The sequence below is a fragment of the Camellia sinensis genome, chromosome 5 (genome assembly GCF_055761805.1).
Source record: "Camellia sinensis isolate YWXY chromosome 5, ASM5576180v1, whole genome shotgun sequence".
Taxonomy (NCBI): Eukaryota; Viridiplantae; Streptophyta; class Magnoliopsida; order Ericales; family Theaceae; genus Camellia; species Camellia sinensis.
Window position 1 is genome coordinate 154,375,669 of NC_138965.1, and position 18,648 is coordinate 154,394,316.

At 33.3% G+C, this 18,648-nt stretch overlaps 1 protein-coding gene across 1 annotated transcript; it reads left to right on the forward strand.

Moving 5' to 3' along the window:
• The first annotated feature begins 14,077 nt into the window (after positions 1–14,077).
• On the forward strand, positions 14,078–16,151 carry LOC114284838 (class V chitinase). The gene is made up of 2 exons (XM_028227782.2): positions 14,078–15,205; positions 16,001–16,151. The coding sequence occupies exons 1-2, from the start codon at positions 14,122–14,124 to the stop codon at positions 16,021–16,023; spliced, it is 1,107 nt and encodes a 368-aa protein (XP_028083583.2). The 5' UTR covers positions 14,078–14,121; the 3' UTR covers positions 16,024–16,151.
• Positions 16,152–18,648: the final 2,497 nt, after the last annotated feature.

Consider the following 18,648-nt stretch of genomic DNA (forward strand, 5'->3'; position numbering starts at 1 on the left):
ACATTATTTTCAAATTTGAAACCCGGTCTCAGTTTAGATTCTTGTTCTTCGATGATCTTCTTCAAGAAGTCATCCTGTTGCTGTTTCTCTTTAATCTCTTCAATCAGTGCTGGTTGAGCAGAAATAGCAGCTATTGTTCCACCTTGTTCTCGCAAAACAATTTCAATTTCAGACTTTTCAAGGTCACATAGCAACTTTTTCTGTTCAGTGAGTAAATAGGCTAAGTTCCCAATCGATTTCCGACTCAACGCATCGGCAACGGTGTTGGCTTTCCTCGGATGGTACAGAATCTGTAGGTCATAGTCTTTAATCAATTTTAGCCATCTCCGCTGTCTCTTATTCAGTTCTTTCTGTGTGAAGAAGTACTTCAAACTCTTGTGGTCGGTATAAACTTCACATGTAGCCCCATAAAGGTAGTGACGCCAGATTTTCAGTGCAAATACTACTGTAGCAAGTTCCAGATCATGGGTCGGGTAGTTCTTTTCGTGCGGTCTCAGTTATCGGGAAGCATAGGCAATTACTTTCCCATTCTGCATTAAAACACACCCCAAACCCTTATGAGAAGCATCACTAAAAATGATAAAACCATCCGTACCTGAAGGTAGGATCAGGTGCAGTCACTAGTTGAGTTTTCAACTCTTGGAAAGCTGATTCTCTTTGGTCAGTCCAGTCAAATGATATCCCCTTCTGAGTTAATTGAGTCAACGGTAAGCAATTTTGGAGAAATCTTTGACAAATCTTCTGTAGTACCCGGCTAATCCCAAAAAGCTTTGGACTTCTGTCACATTTGTTGGTCTAGGCCAGTTTACTACTACTTCAAGTTTCTGTGGATCAACTGAAATTCCATCCTTACTAATAACATGTCCCAAAAACATAACATGATCAAGCCAAAATTCACATTTAGACAGTTTAACAAACAGTTTCTGTTCTCTTAGGGTCTGTAGGGCAAGTCTCAGATGGTGTTCATGTTCTTCTCTACTCTTAGAATAAACCAGAATGTCATCAATGAATACAACAATAAAGTCATCGAGGAATGGTTTAAAGATTCTGTTCATGAGGTCCATAAATGCAGCAGGTGCATTGGTAACTCCGAAAGGCATAACTAAAAATTCGTAATGTCCATACCTCGTTCGAAAAACAATTTTATCAATATCCTCTGGTTTAACTTTCAGCTGATGATATCCGAATCTGAGATCAATCTTAGAGAAAACTTGAGCACCCTGTAACTGATCAAATAAATCATTAATACGTGGTAATGGATATTTATTTTTCACAGTTACCTTGTTCAGTTCACGGTAGTCGATACAGAGTCTCAGCGAGCCGTCTTTCTTTTTCATAAATAAGACAGGTGCGCCCCACGGTGAAGTACTAGGCCTGATGAACTTTTTGTCTAACAGTTCTTGCAGTTGAACTTTCAGTTCTTTCAGTTCAGTTGGAGCCATTTTGTAAGGAGCTTTAGATACTGGCAGTGTACTCGAAATCACATCAACGGTGAACTTAATCTCCCTGTCAATCAAATCCCCTGGCAGATCATCTGGAAAAACATCTGAGAATTCTCTGACTATAGGAATACAGTTCACATCAGTTTTAACATCAGTATGTATAGTCAGTACAGAACACAGATATCCCTTACACCCCTTCTTAATCAGTTTAAAGGCTTTCATGGAGGAAATCAAATATGGAGGAGGTACTACTCTAACCCCATTAAACACAAATTCAGGTAAACCCGGTGGACGGAAAACTAATTGTTTCGTTATACAGTCTATGGTAGCATGATATTTCGTTAACCAGTCCATCCCCAATATTACATCGAAATGGTCAATGTTCAATGGCAGTAAATCAATATACAGATGCATATCCCCAACAATAATTTCACATGCAGGGTACATATAAGCACAAGTCATAGATCCCCTAACAAGTGAAGATACAACTAGCAGGTAATTCATGGGTTCTAATGGTCTATTCAATTTTTGTGAATAGCTTGCGATACATATGAATGTGTAGACCCCGAATCAATCAGAACATATGCATTTTGAGTACAAATAGAGAGAATACCTGACACAACGGTCTCGGTATTCTGCACATCTCCCGGTACTAGTACAAACACTCGGCCTTGCCTCATAGGCTCTTTCCCGGTAGCTTTGGGGTTAGGCTTTGGTGTAGCAGTCGATGTTGCTACGCTAGGTGCAGCTTTACTATTGGCCTGCGGAGCAGAGGGGCAGTCTTTAACCATGTGACCCACCTTGCCACACCTGTAACAAGCTCCAGATATTTTGTAACAAACCCCTTTGTGCTTCTTGCCACACTCAGAACAGGGTGGTATGGAGCTACTCCCTTGGCTGGGGCTAATTGTTGACCCCATATTCTGTTTCTTGTTCAATGGGTTATTTTTGCCTTTCTTGAACTTAAAACCCTGCCTTTTACCACGGCATTCAGACGCTGGTGCTTCAGTTTGTTTCAGTGCCTCGATGTTCGACTCAGCCATTAATGCTCGGTCAAGAACATTTACATAGTTCGGTAGCTTTAAGACATTAATTCTGTCCAATATCACAATATTAAGGCCGCCTTCAAACTTTCTGGCCTTCTTGTAGTCAGTGTCCACCATATGTGGTGCATATCTAGCAAGTTCGGTGAACTTTGTTTCATATTCAGCAACGGACATGGTTGCCTGTCTCAGCTGTTCCTGACACACTGAGGGAAATACTTTTCAAAGAAGGACTCCTTGAATTGAGCCCAAGTCATAACAATGTTGGTGTCGCGGACTAACATCCACTACCTTCTGGCCTCTTCTTGTAGTGTAAAGGTGGCCAATAGCACTTTGTGTGCTTCAGAACATGGAAAAACTTCGAACAATTTTTGTCTCAAAGACCCAAGCTTTAGCCTTTAGCGGTTCGAGGCCTCCCTGAAAGGATGGCAGTTTCATTTTGCTAAACTTCTGGGTGAGAGCAATTATATCCCTATCAGTAACATTTGGTTCCGGCTGTACCGGAGGAGGAGGTGGGGGCCGTTGGTTCTGTTGTTGTTCTAGTCTTGCAGTTAATAGTTCCACCATTCTCTCCAATCTCGCCATTCTTGCCTCAGAGGATTCAGTTTCATTAGCAGTGCCTGCATTATCCATTTCACTATATGCAACATTATAATAATAAACATAGGAAGTTGCATACTTTAAACATTTAAACATAAGCAGTTATATGTTTCAACACATTAACACATATACATGTCATGTCCACACATACTTTTCATACTCATGTGATGCCCTAATTGCTTTCCTAGGACACCCTATAGCTCATTTGGACATGTGTGTGCGGTATAACTCGTGGTTAAGTATCGCTCTGATACCACTTTGTCATGACCCAAACCCGTCCCTATGGGTTTAGCACCGTAACCGGCCAGTAATCCGAGATCACCAAAGGCCTGCTTAACAGTCAGACAATAATACAGAGTACAGGGGCATGGCAGAAGCTAAAACAGTAAATAAACAGTGTCCAATGAGCTGTGACAGTCTGTATGCAAAAAGATTTTTCATACGTATATACATGAACAGTACAGAACAGTATGTACAACATTTACAGTCGATCAGAACAGGGACCTAATCCCTGTTAGACAGTATAGTACAGTGCTATCAGTCTATACAGTTATTACAAAACAGATACAGAGACAGATGGGGGCAATTAAAACACCCCTAAGCCATAGCTTGGCAAGCTCAGAACCTCGTAGTAAGGCACAGTGGTTAGCTTGACAAAAAGGGAGTCTAACCCACGCTCCTAGCTCCGGTCAGGTGCCTGTACACCTACATATATATATATATAAACAGTGAGCTAAAGCCCAGTGAATAACATAATGCGTAAAGAGGTTAAGAATGAATGTCCTTACCGTATTGAAAATAATCATTTCAATCAGTATATTAGTTATTCAGTCATTACAGTCATATGTGGTATATCCATTCGCATAGCAGTACAGTAAACAGTAGGTCTTAAGGGACCGAATAGTCAATGATGGCCATCATATCAGTAAACAGTAGTGGTTCCAATATGGGAACCGACAGAGATCTCTGTAACAGTAGCAGTAACAGTAACAGTAACAATAGTTGCTAAGGATGCCACAATACAGTTCATAATTAGGACATCATTCATTCAGCAACAGTATCGTTTCAGAAAACAATACAGTTCAATTGTTCAGAAGGTAATAATATTTGAACATATCTTTACACAGTTGTTACTCACAGAGTTCTGGGCTACAGTTGAGCTAGAGTGCGTCCTCAGATGCCAACCCTACACAGTTTACAGGATGAACACACACTAAGTTCACATTTGGGAAACAAAGACTTAGTCCCTACTTAGACTCGGTGTGGTTCGACATCTATATCCTCATTAAGATGTTATAAACTAGGCCTAAGAATGCTTAAGATGAAATGAGGATGCAAAGATGCACTTTAAAAGCATTTTCAGAATTTTCAGAAAACAGGGGTCATGCTCGAGTGTAGGTTACTCCGCTCGAGTGGACATGCAGACAAAGGTTTCTGCTCGAGCGTAGACTTACCTGCTCGAGCGTTCTGCAAAACAGTCAAAAGTGCTGGATAGGTGAAAATCACGCTCGATTGGGCGCTCGACACCCGTTCGAGCATAAGACACAAGGTCCCGCTCGAGCGGACATCAAAACAGTGTAAAGTACTGGGAGCACGAATTTCCCGCTCGAGCGCCACTTTTCCCGCTCGAACGGGAGTTCAAAATCTAGAATTTCCGGATTTGAACTTCCAAGCTCAAATCAACCTTAGATGCATCGAAACCATACTTTTTGGGTCAATTTTCCAGAAAACATTCCAAAACTTAAAGTTTAACATGATTCAAAACTCAAATGTAAAATCAAAGCCCCAAAGGAAGATCAATTGAGCCCAAATTGAAACTAAATTTCATGAATATGAAGAACATGCAAACATGCATGAGTTTAACCAATTCAAAGCTTCCAACACTTGCTCTAATGAGCCAATTCTTACAAAATCAAGATGAAATCGTGGTTTACTCTCAAAACATGGACATGCATGTGAGGAATTATGAACTACAACCTTATAACTTCAATATATATACATGCATGCAACAATTAAGCTTCAACACAACAATTTGAGCCATAAATTGGCTCTAGTCTTCAACTTTGCTCTAAACCATGCAAGAATCAATTTAAACACAAGAATGAGAAGATGAATTTCTACCTTAAGTCTTGAATTATAGGCAAGGAAGCTTAATTTTGCAATTCACTCCTTAATTCCCTTAATTTTCAAGCCAAATTGAGATGAAATGAAGCTATCTCTCTATGCTCTCTCTCTAGTCGGCAACAACAATGAAATTGGCTGAGGAAATGTTTTGTTTGAAGGTAATAAGGCTCAAGTATAGTCTTAGGTAGTGGCCCACTAGTGGTGGCAAAAAGGTAATTAGCCTAATTCATGACATTACACAATTTAATCTAATTTAAACATACCAAATCACATTTCGGATAAATACACCATAAAATCACATAAATTCTAATGATCATAAATCATCAATCAATTTCGGATTCGGTCGTCGATAAGGCCTTCAATTTGCAGTTTAAAACATAAAACATGAACAAATAATTAAACAGTCAAACATATAGACATGCATTTAAACTAGTACATTCAATCAGTCAGTTCAGTATTTTAGTCGGTTCAATTACTTATCATAATCAGTCTCAGTTAGCAGTAATCGGTAGGGTTATCAGTAATCAGTGGTGAGGGTTATTACATCCCGCCTCTACCACCACAGACTTGACCCCTTTCTGACATCCTAATAAAGGACACGAGAAATAATTTAGCACATTAACTCATATGTGCTCGTAACTTGACTCACACGTTCGACTACAAAAATTCTATATATTTTTCTACCATATACACAATTCAATTTCACTCCACATAAGAACTTAGTCATGTAAACACATACAGACTATTCTTTTACGATAAAATTCGTCTCACGAAAAACTAAGAATTTTTAGTAGAACAAGTATTGATCAAGTACCCTTCTAATGAGACCTCAAGGAATTTAACAGGCGCAAACAGCATCCCAAAAGTCCAATCCCATACCCATTTAGTCAAATAAGCATGTTATCACATAGTCACAAAATGCATAACACTTCCTAAACATGCTAAATGAACCCATTGTGGTTAAACAACCACTTCCCATGAGCTCCAAGTATTCAAACCCTGTAGTTCTAATACCAAGTTGTAATGCCCCAAATTTCGAAATGATAATACAACAATCATGGCTCTTTCAAAGAAAATCGAATATAAATCTCCAAACTTACATTATATGATACAATAGTGCTTCATGCAACAATACATTAATCCAACAACAAGTAAATAAACAAATAAATACCTCCAAGGGTTTACAAGTTTCCAAGGCTTGAGCCTGGTTACACAAAACGGTTATTTAAACCCACACATATACAGCCTTTGGCTTCCACACAGAGTCACAGCAAAATGAGAGTCTCGTACTCTCAACACACATTTCCTCGCCTTTAGTTAGGCGGTATCACCACATCTTTTCCTGCACAAAAATCCCGTAGGGTGAGCATAAAGCCCAGTAGGAAATCCTTAACAAAGGATATACATTTTATACAAGTCTCAAGAGATGAAATGCACATGCCATGCCATGCTATGCCCCTTTTTGAAGATAAATCACATTTTCATCTTTTGAAAATCATCATGCTCAATGATGTCATGCAATTTCAATTGTTCAAAACTTTACAATTTATTTTAAGGGCGGTATATACGACTCTGGTAATCCCTAGGTCGGTGTTTGCAAGTAGACTATACAAATACTACCAAATTGTCATTTTTACCGGTATTAACCGGAAGGCTCGACACCTATCCGTGCGGGGTTTTCGGTCTTTCACCCCGGGCTCTCAGACCAACTTATTCAATATCATCTACACCACCTATCAAGACTTACCAACGTATTTACCCTAAAACCATTTCATGAAAACTTGTTTCTCAACATTTTTTTTCTCAATGCAAGTTTTCAAAACAATTTTCAAAATTTAATGTAATCAAATGAATTATTATGCCAATAACACAAGATGAATATAAATATTTTTATTCTAATTCATCATCTAAGGAATAACAGAATTCCCTCTTCTCAAGTATCCTCAACAATTAGTTATTTCAAGACTATTTCAACGTTTTGAACAATAATTTCCAAAACGAACAACAATTGTCATATTCCCTAAAATTCATCATTTATATAAATATAAATAAGAAAATTTTCAAACATCCATTTATTTTGACATACAAAATAAATACAATAATATCATTCATGGATTTTTAGTCACTTTTAAAAATAATCCCTAAATTCTAGGTTTTCTTACCAAAACTATACAACTCAAATCCTTTGAAAGGAAACTTTCCAAAATCATCTTTTCTTCAATCAACGAAGATCAAAACTCATAAGATCATTTTAAAAGAACAAGAGACAAATTTACTTTCAAAATCGCTCAACTTCTTGAATCAACAATCAATTTTCAAAGCTATTGAAAGAAGATTTCGAAAATCATATAGATCTTGCAAAAATATATATATAATTCTATGAAAATCCTTACCTCAAGTTTTGAAGAATAAATAAGATGAAACCCCAAAATCAACGGTGTCGAAACTCGATCTTCACCGCACACAACGAAGCCCTCGAGAAGCTAACCAACTTTGATGAAGAACTTATGGAAAAACTCTAATGGATCTTGAGAAATCAAGGTTTTGATCCAATTTGGCGTAGGGAAATGTAGAGAGAAGGGAGAGGAAATGGTTTTTAGAGAGAGAAAGATATACAAAAGTGATCTGAAATATTAGATTTACGAACTGATATAACATGGTCCGCTCGAGTATGGAAAGCCCCGCTCGAGCGTCAAATACACTTTCCCAGTACTTTTGCAGATAGGTTAAACTTCTGAAATCTAACATTCTTCGCTCGAGCGCATAAACGGCCTCTCGAGCGGACAAGCAACTTCTAATGCATTTTTCATTTTTGTTTCGGGAGCGCTGCCCTTGGATCCGTCAGGGCGCTGCCCTTGCAAAAAGATTCTTAACCAAATTAATTTTTAATTTTTAAAAAAAAATTCTAAAAATCAAACCATACATAGCCTAAGAATCTTTTAATAAGTCATTTCTTGCGTTGGTAACTTATTTAATTATTTGTTAATTTTACGACATTTTTACTATCTGAAACCTGTTTGGTAACCATTTCGTTTTCAATTTTCAATTTATATTTACAAAAATTTTAAAAACTGTCATAAAAACTTGTTTGATAATTTTTTTGATTTATAAATGGTTGTCTCAGTTTGTAAATTTGAAGAAAAAACGTAAATTCAAAAAATGAGTTTACATTGGTTTTTAAATAGAAATTTAAAAATTTTACTAACAATTTTTTTTTTTCAATTAATTATTTTTTTTCAAATAATTTTTTTTTTCAATGAATTTTTTTCCAACTAGTACTAACCGAGGATGCAATTGGTAATGTTACTTTAAATCTTAGAGTGGAGATTGCAATTTCTAAAATGTGAGAGGTGTCAATGTAATTTACCTAGTGAGGGCAAAATTGGTATTTAAAAAAATTAAATTGTTGAGGGAAGAATCTGTAATGAAACTTTAAATCTCATGGGGGAGATATAATTTCCAAAATGTAGAAGAAACTGTAATAAATATAAATCTAAAAAAGTGTCATTGTAATTTACCCTAAAATCAACGATTGGCGCTGCAAACTCGAACAACACTCTCCAATCTACACTTGAGACTGGAAAAAGCCAAACCCATAAAATATGTAACCTTGAAATGATGGTTAATGCTAAGAACAAATGCTCTTTTGGGTAAGAAATCAAACATACACAATTGGAATGTTAGTATGCCGCCCTATGAAGCATGAATACTTCGAAAAGTATGTCGTACTCATATCGGGTATTAATTGACGTATCGTATCTCGTATAATACTTTTGCATGCGTATCGAATACATAAAACACGTACTCAAATTTTTTCTTCTTAATTTTTGACAGATCCAGACGTACCTAATATATATCCAAGCCATACCGTACCTCAGTTAAAACAATATTTTCCTTCTAATATAGAGATAAAACTCATTTCACTAGATTTCTTTTTTAGTTTTTGTTTTACGACAATGCTAGGTAGCTCAAATTTTTGTGGCTCAAATGGCTCAAATCTGTCAAAACGACGTCGTTTTGACAGATTTTAAGTGTAAAACGACGTCGTTTTGACAGATTTGAGCCATTTGAGCCACAAAAATTTGAGCTACCAAACATTTTCCTATATTAAATAACTTACATACCATAGTTTAATTTTAAAATCATGCTAAGTATAAAACAAAGGAAAATGTTTGGTAGCTCAAATTTTTGTGGCTCAAATGGCTCAAATCTGTCAAAACGACGTCGTTTTACACTCAAAATCTGTCAAAACGACGTCGTTTTGACAGATTTGAGCCATTTGAGCCACAAAAATTTGAGCTACCTAGCATTGTCGTTTAATATATTGACATTTAATTTTGATTTATACTTTTTCTTTTGGCATTAAATGTTAATTATAGGTTAGACCTTAACAAATTAAACCATTTAATTAATTTTTACACTACTCTAAATTAAAAATAAATATTTTTTTACAAGCATACCAAGCCGTACCCATACCCTATTTTTTTTAAACTTTATTATATGTATATTTTTTTTAGATAGGGGTGAAAGTCCATATTTTCAACGTTATCGTTGCATATTTTAAATTTAAAGTTAATAATCTACAAATAAAATTTAAAAATATCCTTTTTTGGGGAGTCTGTATATATGCTTTCTTTCTTTTTTTTTTTCTTCTTTTTATAAGTATTATTATCAACAGTATGTAATAAACAAATTAAGATAAAAAAATATTTTATATATATAAGTATTACTATTTATATAGGTGAGTAGATTTAGTTGTATGAGTGAAAAAATAATATTATCATTTCTTTCATACTAATTTTTTTTTCCCAAATTTATCCAAAAATAAATAAATAAATAAATAAAACTTGCTTTGAAAATAATTGGATGAGAGTCAGAACTGACCAACAGCCAAAACTCCTTCTTCATGCAATAAAAAGTATAGTCTAAGCTCCCATCATGCAAAGTTTTTTCAATTCTGAAAATTCGACAAATCTGACTTTTAATTATTTCCATTGAACAAAAAAACCATATTCTAGTTGAATTTTTTTTCTTCAATTTTTTGCTAACCATATCAGTGGATAATGAAAAGGATAATTCTATCTATGATTTTGTTTCCAGAAGCTTGTCATCAGATTGCTTTACACTCAATTCAAAATGAAATTTAACAATTATTCAATTACCTAAGACAAAAAAATGTTTAATAATATATAATCACAAGATACATATAATATGTTGTTAAATACATATAATATTGTGATGTAATTATTACATATCATACGAAATCTATAGTCACAAGTATACAATAAACCTAATAACGACCACAAGCATACGCACAAAAGTAACATATATAGCTTATAGAGTCTACTTATATATATATATGCATTTATTTATTTATTTATTTTCAAAGTATGTATGAAATTGTTTGGTATAATTTTTAACTTATAATTTCCAACAGCCAAAACTCCTCCTTATGCAATAAAAATGATAGCCTGAGCTCCCATCATGCAAAGTTTTTTCAATTCTGAAAATCCAACAAATCTGGCTTTTAATTATTTCCATTGAACAAAAAAACCATGTTCTGGTTGAAATTTTTTAGTTGAATTTTTTTTTTTCAATTTTTTGTTAACCATATCAGTGGATAATGAAAAGGATAATTCTATCTATGACTTTGTTTCCAGAAGGACTTGTCATCAGATTGCTTTACACTCAATTCAAAAAGAAATTTAGCAATTATTCAATTACATAAGACAAAAAAGTTTATTGCAATGATTGGTGGTCACAAATTTTGTGACTCGAATGACTCAAAAATACTAAAACGACGTCATTTTGGGTACAAAACAACTTCGAAAATGCCAAAACGACTTCGTTTTGACATTTTCGAGTCATTTGAATCACAGAATTTGTGGCCACCAAATATTTTTCAAAAGTTTAACAATAGATAACCGCGAGATATGTAATATATTGTAAAATACATATAATATCGTGATGTACTTATTACACATCATACGAAATCTACAAGTACAAGTATCCAATTAACCCAACAATGACCACAATCAAAAGTAATACATATAGCTTATAGAGTCTACTTATATATATATATATATATTTATTTATTTATTTATTTTCAAAGTATGTATCAAATTATTTGGTATGGTTTCTAACTTATAAGACAAAAATATTTTAAACAAATTGAACAATTGATCACTGGAATATGATTGGAATATTGTTTTTCACTTTTACTTTTTAATTATTAATTTTTGATCTATTAAAATTTACACTAAACTTTATATTATTGAACTAAGTGGATATAAGTTAAGAAAAAGTAAAACAATACAAATTAACAAATTTTATTTTATTTTATTTTTTTGTGATACTCATCATATCGTTAAAGTAGAATATATTTTAATTTTTAAAATCTTATTATTACATGATGCATTAATTATAAGAAATATTTATAAAATTAATTAATTTGTATAGTATTATTTGCCCAAAAATCAACTTAACAACATTGTCTTTCTCTTTTTTTAAAATGGTTGACCAAAGGGATGTGGTGGAACAGCGGCCAAGAGCAATCTATGGACCATGATGCAATCAATATAAATGAAGCCCTTCATCTTAGGTGTACGGGAAAGAAATAATTCTTCTCGTATAATTTTATTGATTAAGTTTGCGCTCCTCCTAACGTCGTTGCTTTATTTCCTGAAAACACAAACGTGAGCTAGCCGGCGGGTGTGTGCCGAAAACCCCTCCGATGCCTAAGTCAGAAAAATAGATAAAGACAAAAGCTATGTGTATTCGAGAATCAAAGTTGTGTTACCTCTCCAAAGGTGATGTTTGTGAGCTTTTATGGGTTCCGTGTGGCACAATCCAAGTAAGACTCTTACTCCTCCATGTAGAGTCCTCCTAGGATTCATACTCCTGAAGGATAATGCTTATCCTTCAACACCCCTCTTAAACCAAGTGAGATGGTTATACCATGGCCGGGCTACCATACAACCGAAATAACATTACCATGCTAGACTGACTGGCGTAACCGATCTAATTGTTAGTTCGGCTATTTTTTGTTTTTCCCCTACCTCGGCGTCACATGCCAAAACCGAGCTACCCAGAGAAGAGCCTACGCCAAACTAACCCAAAACCAAATCCTGAAGAGGGCTCAGTATACTTCCTCACGTCCACCTCGGCTTTGCATGCCATGACCGAACTAACCAATTTGCCCATGACGACCGAGATAACAACAAGGCTTTCTTGGACCGAGCTAATAAAAAAAATCATTTTACTCCGCCTTTCTTACTACGGCCCAAAGCGGCCCATCACCCAATCTCGGCCCAATTTATTCATACAAATTACCCTCTCATTAGGTTTGGTTTATGCGTAAAAATTTCCAAAAAGGAAAAAAATAGATAAAATATAAATGAAATATAATTACATTGTATTTATATTTTAAACACTTTTTTTTCTTTATCTTTTTAAAATTCTATTTAAATTCATGAATTAAGCACACTCTTAGAGTTATGAAAAAAGAGGTAGACCCCCACTGAGGGTGACCCCAGGACCCCCCTAGTGGGGTGTGATTGGTGGATAATATATATTTTTTTCCTTAGTCCACAGCCTCCCACGTGGAGGTGGGGTGCTGAGGGTCACCCCCACTGGGGGTCCCAACACGGCTGTAGAGTTATTATAGATACAATGAATATGAAGTTTATTTTTACACGAAAGTCTCAAATAAGTTGAAATCATAATGGCTAATAAAGCACAATCTTGATTTATAGTTGTTCTAGTCAAAGGTTGGTAACTAGTTAGGCCAAGTGTACCAAAAAAATAAATAAATAGTATTATTGATATTTCATGGTAGTATTAAATATACAACAATGATAGGTGACTTGAAAAATTATGGCTCGAAACATAAAAAATGATGTCATTTTGAATATAAAACGACGTCGTTTTGACACATTCGAGCCATTCAAGTCACAAAAATTTGAGCCACCAAATATTTTTCTTAAACATATAGTAAGTTAATGAGAAATTTCATTTTGCAATAATAGAGTGTACAGTTGAATTAAGAAGAAATTAGAAGTGTTTGTATAATTTTATTTGTAATTTTTTATTAGCGGGTAACAAAATATAAGATGATGTAACCGCTGCAGAAGTTATACATCCACAAATTATGACAAGAAAGAAAAGTCGCCTTTTATTTTCAGTAGCTTCCAAGACTACCTTATGAAAAATTATCCACCAATAAAATACGGTAAATTGAATTAGTCGGACATCAATTATCTTCCACTAACCCAACCAAGTAATCCCGCTATCACATCATGAGTTTTTTCATCTTATTTGCATTTCATCTATTTTTGTTTGTATTTTTTTATTAACTAATAATATCATATAAAATAATAATGTGTTTAGTTTAAGTTTTTTGAATTAAGTTTTTTTAAAAATTGAGTTTTTTTAATTTTCGTATTTTTTTTGTTTTTAGTGAATATTTTTAAAATTTAATTTTTTTTTAATTTTTTTAGATATATCTTACTTAGATGTATTTAAAAAGTAAAAAATTTGTGAAAAAATATTTTAAAAAATTAATAAATATATAAAAATATAAAAAATGTATTGAATTATGGTATTTTTTTAAATATATTTTTGGTATTTAACGAATTTTTAAAAGATTTTTTTCACAATTTTTTTTACTTTTTAAATACGTCTAAATTAAATATGTCTAAAAATTAAAAAAAAAATTATTTAAAATATTAAAAAAATTTAATAAAAATATAAAATATAAAAAATAAAAAATTTAAAATTTTTTAAAAAGTGTTTTTTGAAAAAGTGAAACACGCAAGCAAAGTACGTAACTGTTTATTTGTTGTACCTGAAAGCTATATAAGTTGTACAACTTCAAACAACTTAAGCCAAGAAAGAAAAGTCACTCCTCTCCAATGGCTTCCAAGACCCTTCTTTGCCTCTTAATTTGCCCTCTTCTCTTTCTCCAATTCCATTTCTCATCGGCCCAAACTGTTGTTGAAGCTTCATATTGGTTCCCAGAGAGTGGTTTTCTAGCCTCAGACATAAACTCAACTCTCTTCACTCACCTATTTTGTGCATTTGCTAACCTAAATTCCACAACCAACCAAGTTACAGTTTCCTCCTCAAACAATGCCCCATTTTCCCAATTCACAAGCACTGTCCAACTCAAAAACCCTTCTGTCAAAACCCTCCTCTCCATCGGCGGCGGAAGCTCTAACCGAACCGCCTTCGCTTCCATGGCTAGCCAATCCGCCACTCGAAAAACCTTCATTGACTCTTCCATCAAGCTAGCTAGGTCTTATGGCTTTCAAGGCCTTGACCTTGATTGGGAATACCCGCAATCCGCTTCCGAAATAAACAATTTTGGCCTCCTCTTCAACGAGTGGCGGTCTGCGGTGACGGCTGAGGCGACCGCTACCGGAAAACCGGCCCTATTGTTGACCGCAGCGGTCTATTATGCATCCACTGTTAATGGGGTGAATTATCCCATTCAATCGATTGCAAACAGCTGTGATTGGGTCAATTTAATGGCCTATGACTTCTATGGGCCCACATGGTCCAGCGTGACCAACCCGCCAGCGCAGCTATTTGACCCGCCTTCGGGTTCAGTCAGTGGAAGTTATGGAATCAAGTCATGGATTCAGGCCGGGCTAAACCCAAAGAAGATGGTGTTTGGTATGCCGTTTTACGGATATGCGTGGAAACTTGTGAATGCTAATAATCATGGGTTTAAGGCCCCATCTAGCGGGCCAGTCGGATCGGGTGATGGGTCCATGGGTTATAAGCAGATCAAGGCCTTCATAACCCAGAACCAGGCCACAACTGTGTACAATTCTAGTGTTGTTTCCGATTATTGTTATTCTGGAACAACATGGATAGGATATGATGATATCCAGAGTATCACAGCCAAGGTTTCATATGCTAAGCAACAGGGATTGCTTGGGTACTTTTCTTGGCATGTTGGAGTTGACAACAATTGGGCTCTTTCACAACGAGGTTTGTCTCAATCCATCCCAACCATTCATGCATTTTTTAAGTTTACTAGAAAATTGTACAATCTAGATTTGATCAACAATGTTCATACTTAGAATTTTTAATTAAAAAATATTTAAAATTTACTAGATATATTCATTCTAAATGTAATAATATCTCATTTTGGACATCATTTAAAATGTCGTCAATGCATTGATAAAATAATTTAAAGTGGGATCCATTAAAACAATGCATTGATCGTACATCAAGGGGTATTTAAAATTTGATATTTAAATTGAAAATGTATTTTACATAAAATCATACATAATGACGTGATAGTGCCGTTTTTGCAATTCTAAATTATAATAATAGGTGTTTTTTATTTTAAAATGAAAAGGGTCACATAAAATCACATAATTATGTATAATGTTTTGCATAAAAATTTTGTTTATTAGTCATCTAAATTTGGTCAACATTATATTATTGTTGACCCTTATTCTTAGGAAAGAAAATAACTAAGGCCTATTTTGAGAAGTGGGTTAAAAGTCATTTCTTAACTTTTAATCCATTTCCTTCTCTCACAAAAAAATTAAAAAAAGTAAAAAAATAATTTTTAATCATCTTTCTAAAACACCCTTAAGTTCACTCACTGCACATTTATTACAGCAACCAAACAAGCTTTTAATAGCTTCCATGGTGTTAGTAGAAGCTTTAAGCATGGCCTCAACGAATTTTTCATTTTTTATTTTAATAATTTTTTACCCTTTTTTTTGGTTTTAGTTTTGATATTTAATGTTGTGCTTTCTATTCTCATTGCAGCCAAACAAACTTGGGGAACATGAAGCATATTCCTATAAGAGATGCATGTATTCTCGCCAGGATTAACTAAAATAAAAATGGGTTAAATAATGTCTTAACTTTGAAATCTAAATAAGACGTATTGTTAAATAAAATTAATGATTTATGATTATATTTGTTTACCAGTTTTTTTTTTTTTTTTTTTTTTTTTTTTTTTTTTTTTTTTTTTTATTCATGGTTGAAATTTAATAATTTCGTTTGTATTCGTAGAATTAAGCACAAACCATAGTTTATCTATACATTTAACATATAACAAGTGATAGTGATTTATGGATAATTTAGGATGTTCTAAATAGGTATATTTTTTGACTTTTTATAAAAAAATATATATATAAAAAAATAGAGAAATGATAGAAAAATAGAGAGAAAATGTTGACAAATATTAATTGATGTAACTCAAATAAATATATTTATAAAAAATATATACTTTTTTAATACATGCCAAACACTTGGTTAATTAATCGTTCCATTAGGCTATATATTGCACTTGAGCATTACGTATATGAAAAAAGACTGAGACTCCCTCGGGACTGTGACCCCCACGACCCCCTCTTCTTTTCATTGGTCAAATATATATATATATATATATATTTTTTTTTACTCCCCCACTCACCAACCCCCACGTTACGTATATATCTTCATCATTGTGCTTAGGGATCAACAATAGACTGGACGGGCCTACCCGACTTGTAATTATTGTGTCCATATCCTATACATTTCAGACTTTAACTAGTAAACGAGCGGGTAGAGTGTCTTAAATAAGTGTATTTTTTATCTTTTTAGACGAAAAAGTTGAGAAAAAAAATATGATTGTTTGGGTTAACTTTTTAACTTTTTATGGAAAAATGTGTATTAAAAAATTATATAAATTAGTGTGAAGGGAAAAATTAGAATTGAGAGTTATGCAGCTGTAATTTTTGACTTTTGGTAAATAGTGATAACTTTTTAACTTTTTAAGTAACTTTTTGACTTTTTGATAACTTTCCAAACTTGGCCTTATTTAAAAAAATTAAAATCATATCTCACCCATAAGTCCAAATCTATGAGCCAAAACTGAACCATGTTTACATATTTTTTATTAGACTTACATTATTAAGTTCTACACATTTATTATTATTTTTTAATAATTCATATGATCAAATTAATTAATACTATTAAAATAATCAAATTAAATGATAAATTCATCAAATTAATAAATTATGATAATGCTATTTGTAAAAAATTGAAAGGTAGGAAGATATTACCAGTCATTGTCAAATTCAATTTTAATAAATTATGATTTTTTTAAAGTACAATTTACAAGAATAATATAGGCCGTCAAATGTTGTTGTTTTTGTTGTTGCTTTTTTTTATATTTTTTAATTTTTTTAATAAAAGAAATAGTATTGATTTTAATAGATTAAAATTGAATTTAACAATGTTTGTTTTTGGATAATATTAATTTTTTTTTGGACGGGATAGTTTGAGTCGGCTAATAAGATGGTAGGGCTAGATTTACCTATGTAGGCTTATACGGGCTAGGTTTATAGGCAGGCGCGGGTTTTAAACTTTTGTCCAAAGTTCTAAATCATCTTTTATGGGATGAGAGGGGCTAGACAATCAAGCGGGTTGGGACGAGCCATGGAACGCTTGGATAATACCAAATTTTTTATTCACGGACCAATTTGATGACATCTAATTATGCTTCTTTGTAATCTCTTTAATATCTATATCGTTTTCTGAATATTCTTTAGAATCAAAATCCTAAAACCGCTGCTCATGTTCCTCCATGGAACAATAGACAGATGAGAGAACTTAATATTAGATTGAATTGCTGGTGTATTGTAATATTATACAACAATTATCAAAATAAACACAAAAATGTAAATTAATGAACAAAAAGACATGTTTTCACACTCACTTTTATTAATATAACTAGTTGAAGCATAAACACAAATTCAACCAAAACATGTTGTAATTCAATTTCCGTATAACTAATCAATATATTCTCACATCATCCTATAATAATCTAGTTTTATTGTTTATCAATTTAAAAAAAATATAAGAGTCCATGTTAGCGAAAAAATGCAATAATAACATAGTAGTATGAAAACTTTATGTTAATTTTCTCCAATACTTCAATCATTAATAAATTTAAAGGTGAGTCGTGTTTTCTTTGCATTGTGACCATCAAAAGAAAGAGGAAAAAATAAAATAAAATGAATCAACAATTTCATTACAAACGGGTTTTCTTTCAAAATAAAGGTTGTGGAGGAAAATTTTGCTAGGAAGTTTTTTAGTAAAACAAATGAAGTAATTCAGCTGCATTTATGGGTGAACATTTGTCCCAAAATGTATCATAATATTTTCATTTCAAAATAAGTCCCTTTGAGCATGATCATGATTCATGCTAGGTGTCAGGGTTGGGCTGAGTTTTTGGGGCTTAAGGCCAAACCAAAAAAGGAGTCTATATTCATAAAAATAAAAATAAAAATCACCTTATTTGGTATCATTATTGTCTATTGATATTAAAATAGATACCAAAATGTATTCATTTCAGTACAAAAAAAATAGAAAGTTACCCAAAGGTATAGTTCAAATCAACAAAACAACTTAATTAATCAACAAAT

Bases quoted from the DNA above. Each gene is read 5' to 3' on its own strand.
- LOC114284838 (XM_028227782.2), top strand. From the start codon at position 14,122: ATGGCTTCCAAGACCCTTCTTTGCCTCTTAATTTGCCCTCTTCTCTTT. The intron at 15,206-16,000 runs GTTTGTCTCAAT...TTCTCATTGCAG, and splicing joins TTGGGCTCTTTCACAACGAG to CCAAACAAACTTGGGGAACA.